This window comes from Hevea brasiliensis, unplaced genomic scaffold (assembly GCF_030052815.1).
Source record: "Hevea brasiliensis isolate MT/VB/25A 57/8 unplaced genomic scaffold, ASM3005281v1 Scaf9, whole genome shotgun sequence".
In the NCBI taxonomy this organism is placed as follows: domain Eukaryota; kingdom Viridiplantae; phylum Streptophyta; class Magnoliopsida; order Malpighiales; family Euphorbiaceae; genus Hevea; species Hevea brasiliensis.
In genome coordinates this window covers 220947-248311 of record NW_026615310.1, presented here as the reverse complement: position 1 = coordinate 248311, position 27365 = coordinate 220947, and the positions used below count along the sequence as shown (strand labels likewise).

Sequence of the window (27365 nt, the reverse complement as noted above, 5' to 3'; positions counted from 1 at the left end):
TTACTAGAGCACAATGCTCGCCGCCTAATACAAAGAGTACGTAGGGCACTCACTTAGAGTGCTCTTGCGCCAGTGACCCCTGGATGATGAAGAGCTTTACACTAAACATAGCAACTAGCTGGGTCCGATTGTGCTCACCAGTGGCCAACCAATCACACCCCTTCAAGAGCATTAGGAACAAAGTGGCCTCACACCCCTCTATACTTTTCCATATTTATAAAAGTGTCCGTCAAACTTCTTATTCTCATCAATTGTACAATTTAACCATTTCATAGGCCTACAAGGCCAATCTTAGTGGGGTACCGATTGTCTTTATCTCCTAATTTAGAATTTAGCTCTGTTTAAAATTTTGTATAATAAATGAAGTGATTGAATATAAGGTTTAATGTATTCAAAATGGATGAAAATTACAACTATAACCTTTATTATTGTTTTCTTGAAAGGTGGTGTAATCCAAGCTTGGGCAGCTGAGAATGAACAAATGCTAGTGTTGTCCAATAAAAAAAAAAAAAATTCTAGCAACTAGCGTGGGGAGCCTCTTCCCCACCTAGCGGACCAACAACTCTACACTAATACAACATACTTGGCGATTATTCTCTCCCTCTCTCTATATATATATATATATTAAAAATTTTATTATATTAATTTAATTTATATTGCATTCATTTATTTTATTTTACTATTCTTATGTTACAAAAATTATTATAAATTTTCTCTATTTATTATTTGATAAATTTTTGTTTTGTTAATTAATTTATTTTTATTGACATTAACGATTCTATTATTATAACATTTAAATCCATATATTTTTATTATAAAGTATTATTAAACAAAATTTTAATTTTAATTAAAAATTTTAAATTATTTAAAATATTTACATATAACTACTAATTATAATATGTATTATTATAATTTTAAATACATTTTTAATTTTATAATATAGTTAATATTTATTTAATATTATGCCAGTTAAAATATGATTTGACTCTAGTTAAATTTTAAACTCTTAATTATATGCCTTAATTGATTTTTTATCAGGTTGGATTTAAAAACCTTGATGAATACTATAAAATATATGTCATGCTACTTTTAGTTATTTGCCATCATATATTTAGCGATTGAATAGTTATATAGTTGAATTCAAATACTATTTAATCTCTAGTTAAATAATATGAATCAATTATATATATAATTATTATATAATTTAAGAACCTATTCCTAGTTGAATTATAATTAAGAAGCGGTTAATAAAAGATCTAGTGCTATGTACTTGTTATATAAGGTATGCATAGCATATTTAATTATAATATGTTTCAAATTTGATTTAAATATCAATTGAATTATGAGGAGCAATTAATGAAAAATTAAGTACATATTATAATGTTATGTGTTAATTATATGGAGTTAAGTTATGAATAATAAATTTAATTGTAATATATTTAATAATTGATTTAATTACTAATTGAATTATAATGAGCAAATAATGAAAATTTTATCATATATTACAGTGATATGCACTAATTATATGGAAATAAGATATGCATTATACATTTAATTATAATATGTTTCATAATTGATCTAAATACTAATTTAATTATAAGGTGCAATTGATGAAAAATTTAGTTCATATATTATAGCGTTGTGTACTAATTATATAATGTTAAGGTATTAATTATATAATGCTAAGGTGTATACGTCACATTATTGCCTATTCTTGAGTGGAAATATGCTCTATTGTTGTCAAAATCTATCAACACCAACTGTTCGATAGAGGTCCATTGGGATTCCACATCAGTTGTGGATGGAGTGTATAAATGGCTTATATGCGAACAATAATTCTATTAAAATTGTTATAGTTTTAATAGGGGTTTATTTCTGTCCCTGAGCCATTTGTGTGTCTTCTATCTATGTAAAAAAAAAGAACTAGACCCAAAGTGAAAAGTGAGGGAGTCCTAAGTCCGGTGTGGCCCATGGGTTGAGGTCCGCAAGTGGGTCGGGCGTATCCCATGGGGTGACCCTTTGGGATTCCACATCGATTGTAAATGGGGTGTATGAGTGGCTTATATTAGAACAAAGATCCCATTAAAATTATCATAGTTTTAACAGCGATCTATTCCCGTCCTTGAGCCATTTGCATGCCTTCTATCTACATATAAAAAAAAAAAAAAAAAAAAAAAAAAACTGTTGGATAGCATTTATTAAATTATATCATATGATAGAGATATACACAGCGCATCATCTTTCAAAAAAAAAATTACATAATGCTGCAATAACTAGACAAAAATCATGATTTGAATTTTTTTCATTGATTTTCATGGATATATATGAACTAATTAATTAAATAAAAAATAATAGCCAATTAATTAATGTTCCCTGTGTCAGAACAAACAAGTTACATAAACAGAGATTATTACGATCAAGAATGCATTTTTCCTGTTCAACTTCTCACCAAGATAAATGAGGAACATTTGTTAAATTTGTTGGAAAAGTAAAGTTCATGCCAAAAAATTGAAATCAACTACATTGCTAGGCAATCAGAATCAATCACATAAGCAAGAGCCACCCTAAAGATCCAACCATTATCACCACAAACACAAGGCAATGGATTTATATACTCTTGGCCCAATTACTAGAAAAAACTTATAGCTTGAATTAACTATTTTCAGTTATAGCTTGAAAGTTATTTGGGCTCCCTGGGCTTGCACTGACAATAATAATTCCCTAGGAAAAAAAATCAGCTGCAAAAACCCTCAAAAACGAGGTTCGATTGACTTATGCAGCAGAGCACTAAAGTAGAACTTTTTATTTATATCACATCCATACACTTTCCCATGAACATTAACGCCCTGAATTATTATATAAACAATTCAGAAACCAACCGAAAATTCACATGCAATTTTTTGCTCCTCCCTGCCTGCTACACCTGCTCATACCCATCAACCACCTATCCACACATGCACAAAAACAAGATTTAGAAGAGAAGAAGGCTGGAGAGAATGGCTGCTAAAGCAGCCAAGGTGATGCTTGGGTGTGTCCTTGTTGGAGGCATATCAATGTATGACACACCATTAGTTACTCCTTTAACATTTCTCAATCTTCCCATTTTTTCCTACTCTACCTACAACATTCTCTACACCCTTAGCATCAGCAATCCCATGTTTTTTACCACTAACGCCGTGAATCCAGACCTACACTATCTTATCCAATAACACCCACCTCCCCATTCTTCTCATTCTTTGGCTTCTTATCCTTCACGTTTGATCTCCCCTCCTCCATCTCTTCCCTCAAGACAGCCACCTCCTCCTCGCTACCATTTATCACAATCTTATCAGATTCCTCAAATTCCTTGCTGTAACAAACCAAGCAAGATGACGATTTCACCTCCTTCAATGCCTTAGCTCTCAAAGCATGGCCACAATTCTTCAAAGCAAAAAAACTTATACTTCCCATTGAACTCCAGCCCAGTTTATCGGGCAATGAAACCTTGCATTATATGATTCCTCACCAGGAATTGGCTCTAGCTTGATATTTAAAATATCCTTTTAAACCCTTTATGTATCTGAACTCCTTGGGCAATTTTTGTTGAATAAATTACCAACGCAATCAATAACGCAACGCTGCGCCAGGGGGCTCGTTGGAGAGAGCGCAATTGAGCCATTTAGAAAGTCTCTGCTCGTTTGGATCAACCTTATCCGGCTTTTTGTAGGTGTACATGTTCAGATAGCAGTCGCGGGACTCGGCACCCGTAGCGCCGCCATCGCCAACCACCCAACTTTGGACTAAGCTCGAGTGCTCACTCAACTGCGGATTTTGCCGGCGCAACGGTTTAATTTTTTTTTTATTCAATACAAGTATATTCTTTAATTGAATAAATATATAGTTAATATATGTAAATAAATTATTGTAAGATGGAGTGATATTTGTATAAATTATTTATCATCTTCTTCTAATATTTATTATTAAAATATCATAATATCCTATTTATATTAGGAGTGAGTAATTTGAATTTTATGTGTAATATTAATTTATATATTTTATAACTATTATTTTTAATTTTTTTAATATTAATTAAATTATAATTATTGTCACAAATTTTTTTATGATAAAAAGTTAATTATATGATTTTTATAATTATAGTGAAAAATAAAAAAATTACTTTAATTTATATAATTTGTAAATATGATATTCAATTTTTCTAGTATTAATTAAAATATAACTATTATTATAATTTTTTTTATTAAATGCCTCATATGTCTATTAGTATTTAGATGTCTATGCATATTATTAATTGATGTTATAAATTGTTAAGAGAATGAGGGTCAAAAGACAAGTAAAAAAATCTAATAAAGCGCCACCTATTAATTTTTTTCTGTGAAATTTATTTCGATAGCAACTTTATTATATGTGAATAATATGTAAAGAAAAGCACGTCATAAAAAAATAAATGGATGTATATGAGAATCAAAATATAACTAAACTGAATCAAGTCTTAATATTTTTTTAAAACTAATTTTAAAAAAATTAGTATGTTTCAATTTGATTATTAATAAAAATAATATGTAAGTGAGGTGGATTTTATATTTTGAATTAATATATATTTTAAATATGAAGAATTATATATAAATTGAAAATAAGTGAAAAAATAAATAATAAGATATCAATAAAATAGAAATAAATAAATTTTTGTAAGATGAAGATAACCTTTAATGATATTTATGCAATCATCTTCTTCTAACATCTTGATTATTGAAATATCATTTAGTGGATTTGAGAAAAGATATTGATTATAAATTCTATATTTTGTTTGCATTAGGAAATGACTAATTTAATTTTTGATATGTGAAATTAGTTTATATAGTTTATAACTATGACTTTTAGTTTTTATAATATTAATTAATTGTATTTATTGTATTAAATTTTTTTATAATAAAAAAAATAATTACATAATTTTATAATTATAATAGAAAATAAAAAAATTACCTTGATTTATATAATTTATAAATATGATGTTTAATTTTTTTAGTACTAACTAAATTGTCTCTTTTTTTTTTATTAAATATCTCATGGGTCTATTAGTATTTACAAGTCAATGCATGCCCTCAATTGATGTTGAAAATTGTTAGGGGAATAGACGTAAAATTGATAAATAGAAAAAAAAAATCAAATAGAGCACTAATTGCACATTTTGGTAAAATTTATTTTATTACCAACTTTATTATATGTGAATAATATATAAATAATAAGCATGTCATAAATCAATAAATTGATGTATATGAGAATCAAAATATGACTAAACTGAATCAAGTCTGAATTTTTTTTTTAACTGAATTTAATAAAATTGATATGTTTCAATTTGATTATTAATAAAAATATTATAAACTTCTCTGTTTACGTATTGCTAGGAAGTATTGTAGTAGGTGGACACGAAATAGCGGTAAAATAACTTTCGAAAACCTAGTCCCAGTATATAACTATATGTAATATATAAATTGAGAATAAAGAAGAAAAGCAACTTGATCGTAAATTTTAATCCTGCTATGCTTGGATTTCAAATCCAAGTAGGATAGAAGATCAGGCCAGGACCAAGTCTTATTTGATTTCAGATTTCCAACACCCGCATGGACTTTGTATGCCTATAAATAGGCTGCTTGCGACAACCCCTGGAGACACTTCAAAGAGCTAAAGCTTTCAGCTCCAGACACACGATCGATCAATTGATTTCATTCTAGTTTGCCAAACCCAACGTTAAAATTCTATACTCTCGAAAACCATGGCTTCCTCCAAACTTCTTTTCACCTTGTTTCTCTGCTCCTTCTTGGTTTATGTTATTCCGTTTGGATCTAATGCACATATTCTCAAGGCTTGTGAGTTTGAAGCCATATATAACCTTGGAGATTCAATATCTGACACGGGCAATTTGATCCAAGAGGACCCTGCTTCTGTGTTTTCTAGGTTTCCCTATGGCCAAAACTTGTATGGTAATCCTACAGGCAGATGCTCCAATGGCTTGCTCATTATTGATTTCATTGGTAAGAACTAAGTATTCTTTTAGGTTTCATAATCTGCCCTTGCATGTGTGTTTTAGCTAAATTGTATTTTTATTTTACAGCAAAATCAGCCGGTGTTCCACTCCTTAATGCATATTTGACAAATTCCACCAAGACACATGGAGTGAATTTTGCAGTTGCTGGATCTACTGCATTGCCCGTGGAAGTTCTTGCAGAAAAGGGAGTTATTTCCCCTGTAACCAATAGTTCTCTTACCGTACAACTAAACTGGATGCACACCCATTTCAATACAACCTGCCACAAGTCCAAAGGTCACCTTACATTATTTATATAATATACTCTCTGCTAACATAAATTTAACATATTTATAACTGTGCTTATTATTGTCTTATCCTTATTATATTTTACAGATTGTGTTGAGAAACATAGAAAATCTCTCTTCATGGTTGGGGAGATTGGAGGCAACGATTATAATTATGCTTTCTTTCAAGGCAAAACTATTGATGACTTGAAGACCATGGTACCCGATGTTGTTAAAGCCATCAAAGATGCTGTCGTGGTTAGTTAATTTTCTTGAGACATATGATAATTGATTTTTTTTTTTTTGGTTTTTTTTTTCTCAATTTTCTTATAATTTTCTTTTGTAGAGAGTCATTGGATTTGGTGCCACGCGAATTATTGTCCCCGGAAATTTTCCAATTGGTTGCATGCCTATATACCTTACAGGATTTCACTCCAATGATTCCAACGCATATGATGAATTTCATTGCCTCAAAGAATTGAATAACTTTTCAATGTATCACAATGAACAACTCCAGCAAGCAATTAAAGAATTGCAAGAAGACCATTCAAATGTGACTATAGTATATGGAGATTACTACAATGCCTACAAGTGGATTTTGTGGAAAGCTGCATTGCTAGGTGAGTCTTCAAAATCTGTAAATGGTGGATTTAATAGACATAACACATAACTGAACTGACATCGTTCACTTTTTTGATATAAACAGGTTTTGATCCAAAATCATTACAAAAAGCTTGTTGTGGGAGTGGAGGTGATTATGACTTTAGTCTTGCTACCATGTGTGGAGCTCCTAATGTACCGGTTTGTCCAAAACCTGGAGAACGTATTAGTTGGGATGGAGTACATTCAACAGAAAAAGCCTATTTCTTCATGGCAGGATGGCTCATTCGTGACATTTTTCAAAAACTTCAATGTATTGTTTGATTTTTTCATAAAATTTGATATTAGTTATATTAGTGAATAGTATAGAGTATGCAATTTGACTTTTCTCTTTTAATTAATGGAATAAGATTTTAGTTATTGAAAATATTTTAAAATGCTTTGTTAATTAATATCAATTCTCATGTAGTTGTTGAATTCATATTTACTAGTGCCAGGTGCTAGAATGTAAAAAAAAAAATAACAACAGAAAATCCCACTGATAATCTTGAAATTCTTATTTATGAAGTAAAAAGAGGATATCCCCCATTCTGATAGAGCATCCTACCACAGTGACTGTCTACGTTTTGCCAGGGAGTGTTACCGGGTGGACTAGAAATAGCAGCAAAAACAAACGTTTAAAAACTCCAGCTCAAGGGCTTGAGGAATTCAATGCATTGCTTAATTATTTCATTAACATTAATTTTATTAGACTAATTTATATAGTGACAAGTGCTATAAACAATGATTTCGGTTCTAAAGTTGTGGCAAGGTTTCCTGTCCAAACAAGCTGCTGTAGCCCGTCGGCAATTAACATTCTCAAGCGAAGCTTTATGCCAATGCCATTCCTCCAGTGTAGTCTACATATTAATTAATCTCCAAGATTGCTGTATCACACTTTCTATTTTCCTCCGCTATCTAAATTTGTAGTTGCCCTTCAAGGTTATGCATGGAATTCATAATTAGGCATCTATCAGCATCAGTTGGAAAGGCTCAAAAATAATTTCAAGGCTTTTTGAAGCAAATATGCAAGAGGCTGAGTTCCATCATCACCACTACCACTAGCAAACCATGTCTGTGCATGCAGAGAAGAGTTATTTAAGAAAACAGTTCCTTTGGCCACAAAAGAACAGTAATCAACCACACACGAAACTGCAAAGTTTACCACCAGTACCAAAGTGAATGTTTATAAGTTCAATCTCTCTCGCCTATAATGTGAACCTCGATACTCGGTGGAATGATGGCATCTGCAACCCAAAACTGATGCGTCATGATTTGGACTGATAGGAGCACTTCAAAGTAAAGAACCAATAGGTGAGCAGAAGAAGATCCAATTGAGCAATCATAAAAAATAACAGTAAAAGTTAAAATTGAGAACCATATAATATGTCCATAACAATCTTTGCTAAGCCCCAAATATGCCTGATTAGTTGAAGTCAAGCAGAACAAGCCAATCCTCTTCCCTGAATTTCCATGTCTCTTGTTCTCTCAGTGGGTATACAAGATGATCCTCGATCAATGGAGAAGCAAACCTAGGAAAGGTCAAGAATAGACAGCTAAGAAGTCTAAAACAAACATAGGAATAAACGATTATCTTACTTGTATAAACTACTGTCTCAAAAACCTCCAAAGCAAGATTTTTCCATGTTCTATGAGGGACATTAAAGCAGTTTTCTACTCTATATAAATGCTTCAGAAGACATACAAAGGTTTCAACGCATGCTTACACGCCTCTAAGAGGACCTAGTGAATAGAGGAAAAATGGCCATCAGAGCGGCTGACTTCATGCTATTCTGTGTCTTTGATGGTTGTTTATCAACGCGTGATATGGAGTTGATGCGAAGGCCATATCATCGCAACTGTAACTGTGCACTGCACAAGTTAAAAGGAGCATGCTACATGGGCTGTCCTCAACAGAAGAATATTTTGCTCCCCATGAAGCAGTCATGGAAAGATTGTTCTGTGTCCATAGCAGTTCCCAGTGACTCGACACCTAGCCAATGAGAGCCAAATAGGGCCTTGTCACATACAGAACTTTATTGAAGGCTTGATTCAATAAATTTATCTTTCCTTTTTTTTTTTTCAATTTCTCTTTCCATTTGGCAATTCTCAATGCTGAAAGGTTTGTCGAGGAACAATGCACCAACTTCTTCAATATTCATCCGTATAAATTCTGCTGAGCAAGTGCTACCAGCAAGGAAATCTCCCAAGTATATAGACTTAATTTTCATTTTCATGTCTCTAATTTTGCCAGAGAAACATGAAACAATGAATTAATGAACAGAAAATTTAAAATATCGTAATGATTTATACATGTGCCAGACCATGCATTCTGTGCAAAACAAAGTAGGCAGGAACACTCAATTCTCTCTCTGGTTTTTTTTTTGCTTTATCTTTCATAATTTTCTGCACAAAAACTATAATAACAAGCCCCTATATCAATTACAAATCCTGAAGGGCTGCTTAAAGTTCCTATTCATCAACCTTCAACCCAGCGCAAGTTCCTAATCATATGATCCCTAAGCCTCACTTAATTTCTATTCCCTATGTCAGAACAAACAAGTTACATAAACAGAGGTTCTCACAATCAAGAATGCATTTTTCCATGTTCAACTTCTCACCTAGATACTTAAATCAGTAAGTGTGGAACATGAGTTAAATTTGTTGGAAAAGTAAAGTTCAAGCCAAAAAAATGAACTAAAGTAGATTGATGTGGCAATCAGAATCATTCAGATAAGCAAGACCGACCCAAGAATAAATTAACTTCCCATATGGATTGTTGGCCCGATTACCGAAAGTTATTCGGGCCTATTACAGAAAAAACTCCAAACAAGGTTGTCTTGACTTTGATAAAAAGAAGAGAAGATAGGAGAGAATGGCCGCTCTTGCAGCCAAGGTGCTGCTTCGGTGTGTCTTTGTTGGAGGCATGCATATCAATGTATACATTGACTCAGAGATTAAGCAAAGATCACACCACCAAAACTGTTGGTTGTGCACTGCACAGTTTTAAAACTGTGTGCTCATGTGCTGATTACCAACGAAAGAATATAAGATTCCCGAAAAAACAGGCAAGGAATAGCTATTCCTTGTTGGTATGAATTAATGGCAAACAAGATGATTTAATTGTCCTATCGGTTTCCTATGATAGGAATGAATATGCTGGTTTCTTCATCGTCGTCTCTTTAACATGATTTCTTTCTATAATGAGTCTTGGGTGTAGCACAAGATATATAGATCCTGCAACAATTTGGCACACAATGTTCAGAGCTCCATAAACTAGTCGTGATCGGTTATATTGATTCCTTTTCACTATTTTTTTTTTATTCACATATATTCTTGTAGTGCCCGTGAAGCTCCTTTTTTATGGAGACACCGAGCTCCTATCTCACTAGAGCACGATACCCGCCGCCTAATATAAATAATAAGTAGGGAGCTCAGTTAGAGTCACGCTCTTGCGCTAGTGACCCGGGATGATAGAGAGCTTTACACCAAACATAGCAACTAGCTGGGCCCGATTGTGCTCACCAGTGGCCAACCAGTCACACCCCTCAAGAGCATTAGGAAACAAAGTGGCCTCTCACAGGAGGAGACATTAATATGTCTCAGTGGTCACACCCCTTTATACTTTTTCATATTTATAAAAGTGTTCACCAAACTTCTCCTTCTCATCGTTTGTACCATTTAACCATTTCATAACCATTTGATAGGCCTACAACTTGATCGGGTTTGGCCAATCTTAGTGAGGTAGCGAGCTATCCTTTTCTCCTAATTTAGCATTTAGCTCTCTTTAAAATTTTATATAATAAATGAAGTGATTGAATATAAGGTTTAATGCATTCAAAATGGATAAAAATTACAGCCATAACCTTTATTATTGTTTTCTTGAAAGGTAGTGTAATCCAAGCTTGGGCAGCTGAGAATGAATAAATGTTAGTGTTGTCCAATAAAAAAAAAAAATTCTAGCAACTAGCGTGGGGAACCTCTTCCCCGCCTAGCGGACCAACAACTCTACACTAATACAACATACATGGCGATTATTCTCTCTCTATATATATATTAAAAATTTTATTATATTAATTTAATTTATATTGCATTCATTTATTTTATTTTACTATTCTTATGTTACAAAAATTATTATAAATTTTCTCTATTTATTATTTGATAAATTTTTATTTTGTTAATTAATTTATTTTTATTGAATCAACGATTCTATTATTATAACATTTAAATCTATATATTTTTATTATAAAATATTATTAAACAAAATTTAAATTTTAATTAAAAATTTTATATTATATAAAATATTCACATATAACTACTAATTATAATATGTATTATTATAATTTTAAATATATTTTTAATTTTATAATATAGTTAATATTTATTTAATATTATACCAATTAAAATACAATTTGACTCCAGTTGAATTTTAAACTCTTAATTATATGCCTTAATTGATTTTTGATCAAGTTGGATTTAAAAACCTTGATGAATACTATAAAATATATGTCATGCTGCTTTTAGTTATTTGCCATCAAAAAAATATGTTCATTAACTTTAGGAATTTCTAGTAATGAAATTTCCAGTAATGGTTAGATTATCTTTTTTATATATATAAAAGTAAATGTAAAAATGACTCAATCATTATTTAAAATTAAAAAAAAAATAATGCAAAACGGTTGATTTTTATCAGAGTAATTTACTGTTTTTAAAATTAACAAAAAAAAAATTGTTTGAGATTGCTTTTTGCCTTGAGCAATTTTTTTAATTAAAAAATATAAAATGATAAAAACATTGCATTTAGTGAGGAAATTTTAACGTTTAAATATCATCCAATCAACTAACTAATTTTGCATTATTTTTCTTTTTTTTTATATATATATTTAGTGATTGAATAGTTATATAGTTGAATTCAAATACTATTTAATCTCTAGTTAAATAATGTGAATCAATTATATATATAATTATTATATAATTTAAGAACCTATTCCTAGTTGAATTATAATTAAGAAGCAATTAATAAAAGATCTAGTGCTATGTACTTGTTATATAAGGTATGCATAGCATATTTAATTATAATATGTTTCAAATTTGATTTAAGTATCAATTGAATTATGAGGAGCAATTAATGAAAAATCAAGTACATATTATAATGTTATGTGCTAATTATATGGAGTTAAGTTATGAATAATAAATTTAATTGTAATATATTTAATAATTGATTTAAGTACTAATTGAATTATAATGAGCAAATAATGAAAAATTTATCATATATTACAGTGATATGCACTAATTATATGGAAATAAGATATGCATTATACATTTAATTATAATATGTTTCATAATTGATCTAAATACTAATTTAATTATAAGGTGCAATTGATGAAAAATTTAGTTCATATATTATAGCGCTATGTACTAATTATATAATGTTAAGGTATTAATTATATAATGCTAAGGTGTATACGTCACATTATTGCCTATTCTTGAGTGGAAATATGCTCTATTGTTGTCAAAATCTATCAACACCAACTGTTCGATAGAGGTCCTTTGGGATCCCACATCGGTTGTGAATGGAGTGTGTAAGTGGCTTATATGCGAACAAAGATCCTATTAAAATTGTCATAATTTTAACAGCGGTTCATTTCCGTCCCTGAGCCATTTGTGTGTCTATCTATGTAAAAAAAAGAATTGGAACCAGAGTGAAAAGTGAGGGAGTCCTAAGTCCGGTGTGGCCCATGGGTTGAGGTCCGCGAGTGGGTCGGGCGTGTCCCATGGGGTGACCCTTTGGGATTCCACATCGGTTGTGGATGGGGTATATGAGTGGCTTATATGAGAACAAAGACCTTGTTAAAATTGCCATAATTTTAACAGCGGTCTATTCACGTCCCTGAGCCATTTGCGTGTCTTGTGAAAAAAAAAATGTTGGATAGCATTTATTAAATTATACCATATGATGGGAATATACATAGTGCATCATCTTTCAAAAGAAAAAAAAAAATTTACATAATGCTGCAAGCAACTAGGACAAAATCATGATTTGATTTTTTTTCATTGATTTTCATGGATATATATGAATTAATTAATTAAATAAAAAATAATAGCCAATAAATTTTAAAAAGTTGTTTCATTGGAAATATACTGCATTGAAAACAAGCATTTTGATTAAATGCTTCAAATATTATCTTTCCCCAAACTAAAGGTTATTAATGTAATTACATTATAACATTTAATTAATACAATTTTAATAAATATAAGTAAAATGTGAAAAATACTATTATACTCCTATTGATCTGGATCAATTTGATCTATGAGTATTTGGTTCAAACTGAACTGAACCAAATTGAATCATCAAAATCAAATTAACTGAATTATTATATTTTATAAATCAAATCGAACCGAAATGAATGAAAAATTGAACCCAACCAAACTAAAATGAATGAAAAATCAAACCACTTTATTTCGGTTCTTTTCTGTTTGAACCGATCGGTTTTTGAGTTTTGATAAATTTTTTTATTTAAACTTGATTTTCAAGTTATTTAGTCTGATTTTGACCTTGATTTAAAACTAATAACCATTAATCAATGAAATTAAATAATTTATATATATATATATATATAATTACATATAATTCATAAATTTCCTATAAAAATAAATCAATTTAAAAATCAATAAAGTAATTTGATTCGGTTCAATCGATTTTTTTCTCTCCAAAATCGAATTAAACTGAAATAACTGAAATTCTTAAAATGCAAAATCAAATCAAACTGAATTATCTTAAAAATCGAATTGAATTAAAACGGTTTAATTTGATTTATTCAGTTCAAACCGAATAATGCTCACCCTATCCGTGAAGCATTTTTATTTTTGTTATGTATAATATCAACTTCTCATGGCTCATGCCCTTAATTAAGGTGGGACACCAAGCCAGCTTCGTCTCTACCTTTTTTTCCTGTTGTGATCATCTTATTCCTACTTAGTAGGATCATGAGCATATTTATCATTAAGGTGCCGTTTATGTCCGTGTTATTAACATAATTGTCTTCCGTTATAAGGATTAGTCTTTCGTATAATTGTAAAATTTGAGATTGAAGAATATTTTAGATATTTCTTAAAAAAAAGTTAAATTAATTAATTTGAACGATTAATTAGTAAATTAGACTTCAAATCAATTCAATATTATAATTAAATCATACAACAAAGTGATTTAGTAAAATTCAATTAACTTATTAAATTAATGAGTGTAATTCAGTCGATTGAATTATTTTTTATGTTGATAAGAAAAATTGAATTAAGAACTCATAAAAAATTGTTAAAATTATAATTAATTGAATTGAATTAACTTGTATATTTAGTACTTCAAAAGAATTTAAAAATAGTATTAAAATTTATATAAATATAACTTAATAAATATTAAAATTTTAATTTTATAATTAAAATTAATTAATTAATTTATTTATTTATATTAATATGGTTTACATTTAATTAATTTTTTTAATTAATAACATTTGTTTATGTAGGGAAAAGGTGGAAGAATATCACATGAACACAACTTTGATCCTGCTGGGATGAATAGCCTCTGCTGCAAGTGGATAATATTGCTCATATTTAATTGGGTTGCTTCCATCATTTATTATTAATCCATTTTTTCGAGGTTAAAAAAGTATTAATAAATTCAGAAAACGAAAGTGCAGTCTCTTATTTTTTTCATAAATTATTGATTTAAACTTAAAAGTGAGAAATCTTATTCCTTTTCAGATTATGATGAATTCCTTGATGAAACTAGAGCTCCCAATTGAGACATCTTTGGACCCACTGGTTCGGTCTACCACTGTGGCTTGTCAATGACTCAATGCAGGCATTTTCAGCCATCAAACCATTCCCGGCTCTACCACTGACACCTTCTCTTCGCTTTGGCCCAAAAGCTTTCACTATCTTTTTCCTAGATTTAGGATGGTTGGCTAGGGAGACAACGATTTCGGGGTCCGATGATGAGGCGGTGGGGGTGAGAATGCGGAGGCAAGAGGCCCAGTTGCATGAGGGAGCTCAAGAGTGCTTATTATGAGCCTTGGTGGGGACTAGGTGGAAAATTGGACTGTTATTGTTGTTATTAGCAGGGACGTCATTGAGAAACTCAGTGCTAAGGCTTTGGAAAAAGAGTGACTTTTAGGACAGTGGAGTCACCGAACTGTGGATCAGCGAGTCAATCCGGTGATGAATTTGGCGGGAAATAGGTGAGTTGGTGAGTTTCAGTGAGAAGCGAGGCTAGGTTTGATTTCAGGTTTTCTCTGGAGCCTGATTGAAAGAGGCAGTGGTGGGGTTGGTGAATGAAGGAGAAAGAAGGCTTGTTATGTTCAAAACGACAACGTTTAGCCTACAGTCTTTGAGAAAATGATGCAATTCCGTTGGTCATTGACGGGCGTTAGTAACAGTCAGGTGTAATTGTGTTGAAGTATATTTTACTCTAAAGTATAATTATAAAAATAAAAAACTTTGGGATTTTTTTTTTTTCGTTTTCCCCTATTATTAATTCTCATCTCCTACGGTCACGGACCACGCAAACGTCATGATCCGGACAGAGTTAGCTCAATGGGTCCCACAGTCTTATTCTAATCCACGGGACCACTTCTCTCTTGGGACCACTGAATAAAGTCAAATCTTGAAGTGGTCCCATCAAAACAAAATAAATTCAGCTGGAACAATCTAATTGGTGAGATTCATCGGCTTCGAAACCCATGTTGTCCGCACTTTGTGGTCCATGAAACCTACGGGCGACACCTGTTGGCTGGTAACAATTTCTGTTGCTGTCGGTTCCCTCGCAAATGGGCGAAGAAGTATGCAGCCAGCGCGTGACTGTCCAATGCGAAGCATGACAGACCAACCACATTATCCCTTCTATTTGGTGTGGCGTGAGGTGAGTGTACAGAAAAGAGAATCAACCACCGGTGATATGATCAAGAATGGGAAAAACGATTTCCGACTTTGCTTTCATTGAATAATAAGAAGTAATGATATTATATTGTTAGGTACCGTTTCTGTTTTGAATCAATGTAATCTAATAATTTTTTTTTTCTTTCAAAATTCACCAAAATTTTATCTTTTAATTATGTAAATAAAAAAATTATATATATATATATATATATATATATATATATATATATATCCATGAAATTCATTTGATTTTTGAGTACTAATAGGATGTTTTAGTAATTATAATTTAATATATCAATATTTTGTATTAAAAATAAAAAAAAAGTCTGTCTTGAATGATATAAGACATATTACTTATTTAATAGACTCAAATTTAAATTTTCACTCTCTCGATTCTCTTACTAAAATAATAATTTTTTTATATTTTTTAGAAATGCATTTAACGTTTAGTTTTAAAATAAAAAAAATTATATTAAAGTTTATTGAAATAAAAATTTTTATGATTTTAAATTTTTATATTTTTTATTATTTAAGAGAAAATTATAGATTTTAAAATTTTTTAGTAATTTTGAAGAGAAAAATTTTTTCAATCACTAATTTAGTATGTTGAAAAATGAAAATTTTTAAAATTTTTTAAAATTTTATTTTAAAAATTATGAATCCTTCCAAACATAAAATCTAAAATTTTAAAATCTTACAAAACGTACATTTTCTTTATAAAATCTCTTTGTATTTAGTAGAATATTAGAAAATTAAAAATTAAATATTATTCTTATACATTTTAATTTTAAAGAGGATAATTATTAACATTATATCTTGAAAAGTCAAAAAATTAATTTTTTAAAGTATTTAAATAATATTAATAAAGATTAAAAATAATAAAAATAATAAAGGCCCTTATTAACTTCATATTGAATACCCACATAATATTAATACTTTTTTAGGAAATTCTAAGAATTATTTTTAAAATTTTTTTATTAAAAATAGTAATTATTATCATAAAAATTTAAAATATTAAAAAAGTTTTATATTTGTGAAAATGTGCCATCAACATAATATAACTAATTATTAGAATTCAAAATTTTCAACCTTATTAAAATATTCTTAGATAATTTTATCATTAAACTTTAAAAAAATAGTAAAATACTATTTGCATTCAATGAATTATTTATTTGTATTGTGAAGGAAAATAATAAAGAGAAAATATTTATTTATTGATTAGTTGGTAAGAAGAGAAAAGGATTTATAATATATTTATAATAACAAAGTGAGACAAATGCAAAGAAATGTTTAGAATTAGAATAATCTTTTGATTAATCTCCAATAAAAAGATTGATTAATTTCCCTAAACCAACACGTGGCATCCAATCTCACCGTCCGATTACGCACCAAAATTCCACCCACAGCCTGCTCTTACCTGTTCTCCTTCATCTTCTTTTGTCAAAACCAAAAAACACAGGCTCTCTCTGTAAAACTCCATTGAAGAGCCAACACAAGCAGCTCTGCTCCTATGTCCTCACCAGCATAGAACCTACCCCTTTGTTTTTCTCTTCTTCTGGGTTGTTGCTTTCTTCTCAAATGTTGTGGTGAAAGTGCTTCCTTGGGCACAAAAATGGCTTTTCAAGATCATATTTCACACGAAATCGCTTTTCAGTCACCACTATCTGCGTCTGCCTCTTCCTCCGCCTCTGCTGGCCCTGCGTGGCTTAGCAACGCTGTTCTCCGTCTTAACGACGACGTTTTGGGTCGGAACCAAAGCGAGAAAGGCGACCACAATAATAATAACAACGGTGGCGAGGATGAGTTGATAGATGGTGGCGTTGGTGGTGGGGATAATTGGGAGAGGGCGAAATGCAAAGCGGAGATATTGGGTCATCCGCTTTACGAGCAGTTGCTAGCAGCGCATGTCGCTTGTTTGAGAATAGCGACGCCGGTGGACCAGCTGGCTAGGATCGACACGCAGCTGGCTCAATCGCAGGAAGTGGTGGCTAAGTATTCTGTGCTTGGGAACGGTCAAGTGGTGGACCAGAAAGAGCTTGATCAGTTTATGGTTAGTGTCCGTTTATTTTATGTCATTTTGTGTCCACTCTGAGCTTTGAGTACCGTCGTTTCATCTAATTTCATTTGATGTATTTTGTGTTTTATTTTCCACTACTCTTATTGTTGATTGATAATTAATAGGTCCTTTTCGAGTTTTAATATCTGGGACATTTTGTAAATGGATATTATTTTCATGTTAGCTTTGTTCAATTTCAGGGATTAGGAATTGATTTTTGTTGGCTATTGTGGGCTTTAAGAACTGAGAATGTAAATGGTAGTTTTGAAGTTTGAAATGAAGGGAAACCTTCCTCTACCCTTTGTCCTTTTTGGAATTTAAATTAAGAAGAAGCCCTTTTGATTGTCTGGTGCTTTGAAGTTTATGGGAAAAAGCCAATAGTTTCTAAGTGCATAATTGTACTTGTGATGTGAATCAGAATGTCCTGGTTGTAGCATCATTAGAGGAATAAATTATGCTGTTTTAGTGCACAAAAATAATTGAACTTTTGGGGTGCTTTGGAGAATCTCTTTGTTGACGATGTTATCTTTTTTCTCCACTTGCTACATGTATCAGTCCTTGATATGTTGTTGAATTGGTTGTAGATTGAAATGCAAACTTGAATTTTATGCACAGTGCATAATTTGAATCTATGGAGCTTTGAACAACTCATATTGATTCCTTGCTTACACCTATGGTGCTTAATGTTTTGCTTTTAATCTAAAGTTTCTGCAGAGTAAATCTTTATGTTGTGGATACCCCTGAAATTTAATTGTTTCCTCAAATAGTGAAAAATTAATCATATTTTTCAATAATTAATTCTTATAGGATTAAATGCCTTTTGATTTACTATAACCTGCATCCTGTTGGCCACAAGTTGATATTGCTGTCATGATATAAGATGATGATGGGCATAACTTATCTCCTAGAGAATTTGAAACATATATCTACTTTATTTTCTATTATTTTTATTTATCTATGAAAATGTCAAGCGGAAATATATGCAATAAGGTTGCTGATGACAAACCATATTACAAAACCAACTATACATGAGTAGCATGGAATTATGTATGATAGAAACAGTTCCTGGCTGTCAAATAACAAATGCATCCCAGAAAATATAGGTTTTGGGATGGATTGGCATTGATTCTTGCTCACTCCCTTAAGGGCCAAGTCATTAAAGTGGTTTCTGGGAAGATCAATGTCTCTCAAATAATTAGAGAATAGAATCTGTCTCATAAAATTTCATTTTTACTGAAGCTCTCCATGATGGTTTTTTTCCAAAGAAGTGTTCCTAAAGTATAAGAATTTGACTTGATACTTAAGCATTTATCAGCGCATGTGAGCATCATGTATTCTTAGCTCATAAATTCAAAAGAATTAAAGGTTCATGTATTTATAGCTCATAAATTCAAAAGAATTAAAGGTTCAGAGTTGTTGTCATGGGTCACCACTGAAAGTGGCCTTTCACTGAATATCAAAATGGATTGATAAAGATGAAGCATCTCTCAATCCTTTATTAATGCTTAGTTGCACTACTTTCATATTACTGTAGGGCAGGTTTAGCTCCACCCATGAAGAAAAGAGAGTGAAGGGGGGAGAATGAAGAAAAGAGAGAAAGTATATAGAAATAAAATCTTTTCGTTGGAACATCTGATAAATTCTTTTTCCTTTTCTTCTTTTATTTCTTTATTGTTTCCCCCAAGTTTTGACATGTAGAATATTTAACATTGCATTTTGAGTGGATTATTTTCTAAATTAGGTTTAACTGGAACTCAAATTAATAATAAAGTTGAAAGATAAATTTAGATAGGAATATATTTAGTTTTAATGTTGGGTGGCAATTAATTTCTTGAGTAGTTTTTCAAGTGGCATATGGTTTAACTTTGTCTCCTGCTTTGTAATGGGTTGATGAGTGAATGAAGCATGAGAATAATGGAATATATATCACTGTTATTAAAGGCGCGCTCGCGCACCAGGCGAGGGACCCATCCCCTTAGACACCCAAAGGCGAGCGACCTACAGGAGGCACACCAAGGCGTTAGGCTTGCCTAGGTGGGCCCAGCCATAAACGCAACAGCCACGAAACAAAAAGAAGAAGAAGAAGAAGAAGAAGACATTGAAGACAGCAAACAACAACCTTGAAACAGAAGAAGAAGAAGAAGAAGAAGAAGAAGAAGAAAAAGTTGAAGACAATGCATACCCTGCTGCTTGCTGAAGAAATGTAGGCTACTGCTAAGTGGTGGGCTTTTATTGGTGTGGCGTGTACTAATATTATTTAAGTGGGCTGATTTTAATGGATTGATGGTTATTGGGCTAAACTTAATTTAGAGATAATATATTTTATTAATACTTTTTTGCATGTATTTTTTTAAATTTTATTTTTCATAAAATAAAAAAAATATAAATTATAGTTATAAAATTCAATTTAAATTATTTTAAATTATGTTTAGGTAGATGTTACTGAATTAAACCTATAATTAAATTAAAATTATAATGCAAAAAAAATTAAAATTATTATTTTAATATTATATTTGATTTAAAATAAAATTAATATAATAAATTTTAATGATAATTTTCAATAATATATATAATTTAATTAACAATAATGGTGGTTAATATATTTTTATATGATTACTAATATAATAATTAAAGTTATGGTGCTTATTTTTAATGAATTTATTAGATAATTTATTTTTAATGAATTTTTCATATTTTTGCGCCTGTCCTCGCTCAGGTGCGCGCCTAGGCTCCAGGACCCCCTGGTGCCTCAGTGCGCCTTGAGTCTTTAATAACTATGATATATATTCTACAGCCCCTTGTTTCTTTCCATAATAAGAATTTTGTTAATGGAGAAAGTCTACTCTTCTGTTTTTGTCATGGGACCAAGTCATTAGTATAGCAGTAATTTTTTCTGAGCTGGGCTGAGTTGTTCCTGGAGCAACTCACCACATAAGATGAGCCCAGCCAATTTTTTTTTCTCAGCCCTTAGCCTGAATTTTTTTAAATGTGTAGTACGAGTGTCTATTAGGTTTGCACTGGCCTGATTATAACTGTTTTTACAGTGAATATGAGAAGCAAATAAGTTCATTTAATTTTAGCTTATATGGTAATGGTATTTTTTTTTTGTCAAATTCAATTTTATTTGGATGATTGTTGCTTAAATTGTATAGGGATGGCAATTTGCCCCGTCCCTTGGGGCACCAATCCTCCCTGTTGGGCCTTCTTCTTCTTCTTCTTCTTCTTCTTTTTATTTTTATTTTATATACTTTTGATTAGGGTTTGGGGGACACCTGAAAAGGTATAAAGCAGGGATGGGGTGAGGTCAGTATTTAATGTCTCCTGCCTCACCCCGATCTATACACACACACACACACACACATAATATATATATATATATATATATATATATATATATATATATATATATATATTTTTTTTTTTTTTTTTTTTTTTTAAGGGCCAAGGTGGGGACAGGAAGGCATGAACCGGTCTCAATCTGCCCCATTGCCATTCCTAAAGTTGTATGTATACATTCAAAACTATAGTCAATAGTTTTTTGAGAAATTATCAGTTCATTATCTATTATATTAAATTACATAGTTAGATGTTCATATTTTGACAAAGCAAATAATTCCTTTGTAAGTAATCCCTATTCCACTTCACTATACGTCAATGAGGTTGTGCTATTGTGTGGTACTGAAGGTGAATATTGAGCAAATTAAGCAAGTAGCTATGAGACCCGACTGTCAATAGTTATGAATATTGAGCCAATCCCTATCCCTATCTGTCCCCTTTTCCCACCTTTTTCTGTAAATTGAGCTACTTATGAGACTTTCTGTGGTAGGTACATATTTTCTTGATGCATACATATACAATTATTTCCTTTTACGCTTTCTTCTAACTGAAATGCTTGTAGGTTATTATTTTGTTCTTTTCAACCAAGCAAATCCTTACCTTGCTGCTTTCTTGTTCCTTCTAATGTAGACACAATATGTTCTATTACTCTGTTCCTTCAAAGATCAATTGCAACAACATGTGCGAGTTCATGCTATGGAGGCTGTAATGGCTTGTTGGGAGCTTGAGCAATCGCTGCAAAGCTTGACAGGTAATTTTCCCTGACCCCTCTTCTCCGAGAACAAAAGAAACAGGTAAAAAAACATTGGGCTTGTTGGGCTGAATATTGGAAAAGATAATAACTTTATTTCTCTGAATGTTCAGGAATCATGCTGCTTCTTTTTGGGTGCTTTATTTGCTCTTTTGTTATGCACATTGCCACTTTGTACAAATACTCAGATATCATAAAGTTTTCTTACCTCTTATGTATGCCAGTGTTGTTGTTCTTGATCCTGCTGTTTAACTTTTTCCTTTACTAAGTTTTAGATGCTTGCTTCTCCATCCAAAAATCTACCAAAACTCATTTGCCATCATATTCAAATATATTAAGTTTCTTTTCAGTATTAATAGTCAAGTTTTGGTAGCAATGAAGAGGTGGAGATTAGGTTGGGGTGTTCAAATTGTGATTCTAAAGAAGTTCCAGAGTAAGTCTCGAAGTTCATGGTTCATAAAAATTATCGATGTTGGAAAATGTTTGGTTGTTTTATATTTGGGGTCATAACGGTGATGGGAATGGGATAATGATGTTTGAGATATCAATAAAGGAAGACAAGGCAATACAAGTTATTAGCAAGTAAAATCAACTGCAGAAAAGTGGGGAGGAGTAATTGAACAGATTTGAATGGTTGGTTTAACCAACTTGGCTGGATATACAGAGGTGGAACTACTTGGAGACTAGAGGGGGCCATGGCCCTCCCAAGCCCCCCTGCTCCCCACAAGCGTGGGGTGCGCACCCTCCAAACTTTTTAATTAGGAACTTTTAAATCATATTTAAAATAAATATTTATATAGTATATTGAACTTGTTTTTCAGTAAATATGAACCCAATTAGTAAGTATATATAAACCACAAATTCACAATTAAGTGGTTTTTTTCACTATCTTAATATAATACTATTTTTTATTAGTCTATCATTCTTTGTTTAAAATAAAAACAAGTTTAATCTATTTATTTTTATTTTAAGATATGTTCCAATAATATATATATATATATATATATATATATATATATAGAAAATTCTGAATAATAGACTTAATAATTTGATATTTTATATTATTTTCAATTTAATAATTTAAAATAAATTTTATTTTATATAATATTTTTAATTATGCATAAATATATGTGATAAATACATTATTTTATAAACCTATTTGGGCCCCCAAATATTATTGCCTGGCTAAACCACTGTAGATATATAAAGAAGATGATGTCATTGAAGGGTAGTAAGGCATTCGAAGAAGGGTTAATGGATCAAGTTCTATTGGAGTAATTTGAATCCTAGTTTTTCTTTGGGCTTTTGAGAGGCTCCTTTCAAGTTTTAAGGCTTGTTCTGCAGTTAATGGTTATGGTCTGGTTGCTTTTAGCGTTCATACTTTATAACATTCTTGTTGAAAATTTTTGCTCATCTAGTATTCAGGGGTGGCACTGGCACTTCCTTTTGTATGCTGAATAAATTTTTGTTTGGGTTATGAATTTATTTTTTCTGTATCTATGATTTGTGGTTCCTATGGGCTCTCTTCTAATCAATCTAAAAGTAATGGCTCATTTATAGTTCTATGCCTATTACCTTGCTGTAGTATCATGATTATATTCCCCATCGGCTTTCTTTTGTATGTTCATTGTTAACCTCTCTACGTAAAACTGTCTTTTGTTGCAAAGCCTTAAAATACTTCACATAGAAAGTGGCTTGAGCTGGGAGTCCTATAGTTTGGTTGCTGAAAGTATATGATAAAGTGGTTAATGATCCTGTGCTCTCTTCCTTTTTCAATTTTTGGCTATATTTCTGCATTTACTATAGGACAGGTAGGAATTGCTAACTTAGAACTTAATCATGGTGTATGGCATTGGCAGGTGCATCACTGGGTGAAGGCACGGGTGCAACAATGTCTGATGATGATGATGACCAGGCAGACAGTGACGCCAACTTGTATGATGGAAGTCTGGATGGGCCAGATTGCATGGGATTTGGTCCTCTTGTCCTCACTGAAAGTGAGAGGTCATTGATGGAGCATGTAAGGAAAGAATTAAAGCATTCACTGAAACAGGTAAGAATGCATAAAATATTCAGTGGTATATGGATCTGCGGAAATAGTGTGGCTCAGCAGGTTTCTACTTTTCAGGGTTACAAAGAGAAGATTGTGGACATTAGAGAAGAAATTCTACGCAAGAGAAGGGCTGGAAAATTACCGGGAGATACCACTTCTCTCTTAAAAGCTTGGTGGCAATCACATTCTAAGTGGCCGTATCCAACTGTATGCATGATGTGATATCCTATATATTGGTTTGACCATATTTTTTCTTAAGTTCTTCCTCACTCTTGTTTGCTTCGATTTGTTTTAGGAGGAAGACAAAGCAAGATTAGTTCAGGAAACAGGCTTGCAGTTAAAGCAGATAAATAACTGGTTCATAAACCAAAGAAAAAGAAACTGGCATAGCAACCCGTCAGGATCTACTACGAAGAGCAAGCGCAAGAAGTAAGTGGATTATTGTCGTATGTTTTTCTTTTATTCAAAATTTGTTCGAACCTTATGCCAATAGTAACTTGGGAAACAAGCACTGCAGGTGAAAATAGTGATGAATAAGGGGAAAAACTTGATCCAAGACTACTATTTTTGCTGCCCTTACCTGGAGAAGTTCATAATCATAGCATCAGAGCACCTCAGGAGCCACTGCAATGAGAAGGAATCTATGTATAAGAATAGCTTAAAAGTTCTGTTTGGATGTCTTTCACTTGCCTATACAGGAAAGCTAAGCCTAGTAAAAGAAGCTACAATTCTAAGAGATGGATTAAACCCAGCTCACTTGTTAATTCAGGTTGACAGGTACATGGTTGAAGACATGCTGTTGCATGTATGTCCTTGTTTTTAAACCATAAGCAACTGATATTGTTTGGATAGCTTATTTTTGTGCTACAGGCCTGTAATTTTGTAGTATTTGGTTTATGTTCCTTCGTCTGTGATGAAAATATGGATATGGCTATAAGTTCTTGGTTTATAATGTAATTATCCTTGTTTTATAATTTGAACTATCTTATCACAACTTGTTGAGAGAGAGAGAGAGAGAGAGAGAGAGAGCTACCTCTGGCCCTGGCAGAAAATTCAGTGATTTTTGGAGGAAAAATCAGCCCATGATCATCCTGCCATAAACAATAGACTTCTTTCCCCAAATGGGTGTCAATTGAGGCCATCTTCGAATTGAGGAATTTAAATTTATAAATTTTAATAAAATCAATAAAATTAAAAATTATAGATTTTAATTTAATGTATTTATATGATTTTGCTTATTTGGTAGAGATTAAATCCAGAGATTTGAGGAGCACTTCTGTAATAAAAGAATTTTATTTAAAGAAACCATCATTAAAGAATCCAATTAGAGCATCTCTTGAAGCCATTGCTGAACGCTTCATCTTGTGTTTTGATTTGAATTTTCTAGTCTCTGGACTCTGGTTTATCTTTGAAGAACAGTTTGAAGTGACTGCAAGCAGGCCAAGATTGTTCTGGCAACGTTCATTTCCTGCACATTCTTGCTTTTGATCAACCCAAAATTCATAAAAAAAAAAAAAAAAACTGAAAAGTAAAAATTGGGGTTCTTTTAAACCAAACCCAAATTATTATTTAAATAAAAAATTGCCAATATAGCACCAAATCGCTTTACATATACAACAGATGAATGAAATAATAATGGATGAAGGTTGAACAACCCGAAAAGATCACAGATCACAGCCCTTTTTGTCGTTTATCCTCTACTGAAGAATTAGAAGAAGGAACAGCAGCAAGCTTTGAAGAGAAAACAGGAAGCAGCAAATCATCTTCTCTATCAACACCAGCATCGAAGTTAAGAGCATAGCTTTCTGGATCATAATGGAACTGATTATCATAATTATTCTTTTGTTTCTTCGTGTTCTTGATATATCCACCGACCTTTCTAATGAAGGTCTTCCATTTTGGGCCAGCCACTACCTCTGAAACCTCCTTCACCTTCTTCAGTTGCCTCATCACCCATGATTCTTCATGCTGATTATCTCCTTTCTGTCGGTTCAGAAGATGCCTATTTTCATAGTCATTGTTTTGATGCCATTTGAAGGAGAAGAGCTGAAAGCAATTGCATCCACTAGCTGTAGACCTCTCTCCTTCATAATCATGCCCTCCTTGTTCATGCTCCATTATTGGTGAATAGGAAGTGGCCATTGCGCACACACACACACACACAGACACAGAGAGAGAGAGAGAGACAGAGGCAGAGATTAAGAAATACTGGAGTGAGAATGGAGAAAACAAAAGGGTCTTAATATGGAGAAACCATAGCCAGGGAGAAGTGGAGAGAGGAAAGATCAAAGAAATGAAGATTTTATTTCTTGGAACATTTAGCAATTTGATGGTAAGTTCTGCTAATATGAAAGATAAATGAAAATGGACTACTTATGGATTGTTAAATTTGAAATCATTCCGTGGCACTGTGTGATTGGATTGTCTTAAAATTATATTAGGAACTTGATGTGAAAACAGAAAATAAAGGAAGGGAGTGGGAGAGATTGACCATTCAAGCATATATACGCGGTACCTTAAACGAGTTAGCTACACCCCTCCATTACAATATTAAAGAAGCTTTTGCAAGTTACAACACAATAGGTTACTTCGCTGCCACAATAATTAAGTCTTAATTTTAAATTAATTAAGATAGATTATATAATTTTTTTTTGTCATTTAGTTATGTTAGACATTAAGCATTTATCAATATTCAACATTCATAAATTTTTTAAGTGATTATTTAACATTGAGTTTAGAGGGTCTAAATTGCTTTTCTGAATAAAAGTATCATTTTAAATGCTGTTGAAAAAAGCAGTTTAAAAAAAATTATTTTATTATTTTAGTATTCTTACAATTAAAACTTATCGTATTTAATTTTAAAATTTATTTTTTAATACTTTCTAACTAGTATATTTAAAAAATTATTTTTTTGAGAGTAATTTTAACAATAATACCAAACAAACTTTAATATTACTTCCCTCTATGTCATCGTTGGTCTCTCATCTTTCCTTTTCACTCCATCGCTACTAATTTATTATACTCGTAAATATGACATAAGAGATTACTATTTTTTTAATACCTTTTTTATTTACAATAATAAAAAAATAATAATAACACTTTTGAATTTTAATACATAAGCTTTAGATTTTTTATTACATTTTTAGATTTATTACTTTTTTGTGGATAATAAAGGATAAATAAATAAATAAAATGGTGTTTCTTTATATTTTGAATTTAAAGATTCATTTACTTGATAAATGAAATGAAACTCATTCCGTTTAATTAAAAAAAAAATTCATTGATACATT

The 27365-nt window shown here is 31.4% G+C and overlaps 3 protein-coding genes and 1 pseudogene across 4 annotated transcripts; 2 read left to right on the top strand and 2 right to left on the bottom strand.

Annotated features, from left to right (window-relative positions):
• Positions 1-2971: 2971 nt before the first annotated feature.
• LOC131177800 (uncharacterized) lies at positions 2972-5620 on the bottom strand (annotated as a pseudogene).
• A 35-nt stretch (positions 5621-5655) lies between these two features.
• On the top strand, positions 5656-7310 carry LOC131177808 (acetylajmalan esterase-like). The gene is made up of 5 exons (XM_058142913.1): positions 5656-6029; positions 6110-6319; positions 6419-6567; positions 6656-6929; positions 7016-7310. Exons 1-5 carry the CDS (start codon positions 5771-5773, stop codon positions 7231-7233), a joined length of 1110 nt encoding a protein of 369 aa, XP_057998896.1. The 5' UTR covers positions 5656-5770; the 3' UTR covers positions 7234-7310.
• Positions 7311-17302: 9992 nt separating this feature from the next.
• On the top strand, positions 17303-25049 carry LOC110665266 (homeobox protein knotted-1-like LET12). Of its 2 annotated transcripts, none has more exons than XM_021825304.2 (6): positions 17303-17929; positions 21902-22022; positions 23882-24075; positions 24151-24282; positions 24371-24504; positions 24585-25049. In XM_021825304.2, exons 1-6 carry the CDS (start codon positions 17492-17494, stop codon positions 24610-24612), a joined length of 1047 nt encoding a protein of 348 aa, XP_021680996.2. In that variant the 5' UTR covers positions 17303-17491; the 3' UTR covers positions 24613-25049. The 2 variants fall into 2 exon arrangements, with proteins under 2 accessions (XP_021680996.2, XP_021681004.2); XM_021825312.2 differs by having other exon boundaries at positions 17304-17929; positions 24593-25049.
• Positions 25050-25604: 555 nt separating this feature from the next.
• Positions 25605-26516, bottom strand: LOC110666538 (uncharacterized). The gene has a single exon (XM_021827052.2). The coding sequence runs from the start codon at positions 26215-26217 to the stop codon at positions 25747-25749; it is 471 nt and encodes a 156-aa protein (XP_021682744.1). The 5' UTR covers positions 26218-26516; the 3' UTR covers positions 25605-25746.
• Between the last annotated feature and the right edge of the window lie 849 nt (positions 26517-27365).

Bases quoted from the DNA above. Each gene is read 5' to 3' on its own strand.
- LOC110665266 (XM_021825304.2), top strand. From the start codon at position 17,492: ATGGCTTTTCAAGATCATATTTCACACGAAATCGCTTTTCAGTCACCA. The intron at 17,930-21,901 runs GTTAGTGTCCGT...CTTCTAATGTAG, and splicing joins AAGAGCTTGATCAGTTTATG to ACACAATATGTTCTATTACT. The intron at 24,076-24,150 runs GTAAGAATGCAT...TCTACTTTTCAG, and splicing joins TAAAGCATTCACTGAAACAG to GGTTACAAAGAGAAGATTGT.
- LOC110666538 (XM_021827052.2), bottom strand. From the start codon at position 26,217: ATGGCCACTTCCTATTCACCAATAATGGAGCATGAACAAGGAGGGCAT.
- LOC131177808 (XM_058142913.1), top strand. From the start codon at position 5,771: ATGGCTTCCTCCAAACTTCTTTTCACCTTGTTTCTCTGCTCCTTCTTG. The intron at 6,030-6,109 runs GTAAGAACTAAG...TTTATTTTACAG, and splicing joins GCTCATTATTGATTTCATTG to CAAAATCAGCCGGTGTTCCA. The intron at 6,930-7,015 runs GTGAGTCTTCAA...TGATATAAACAG, and splicing joins GTGGAAAGCTGCATTGCTAG to GTTTTGATCCAAAATCATTA.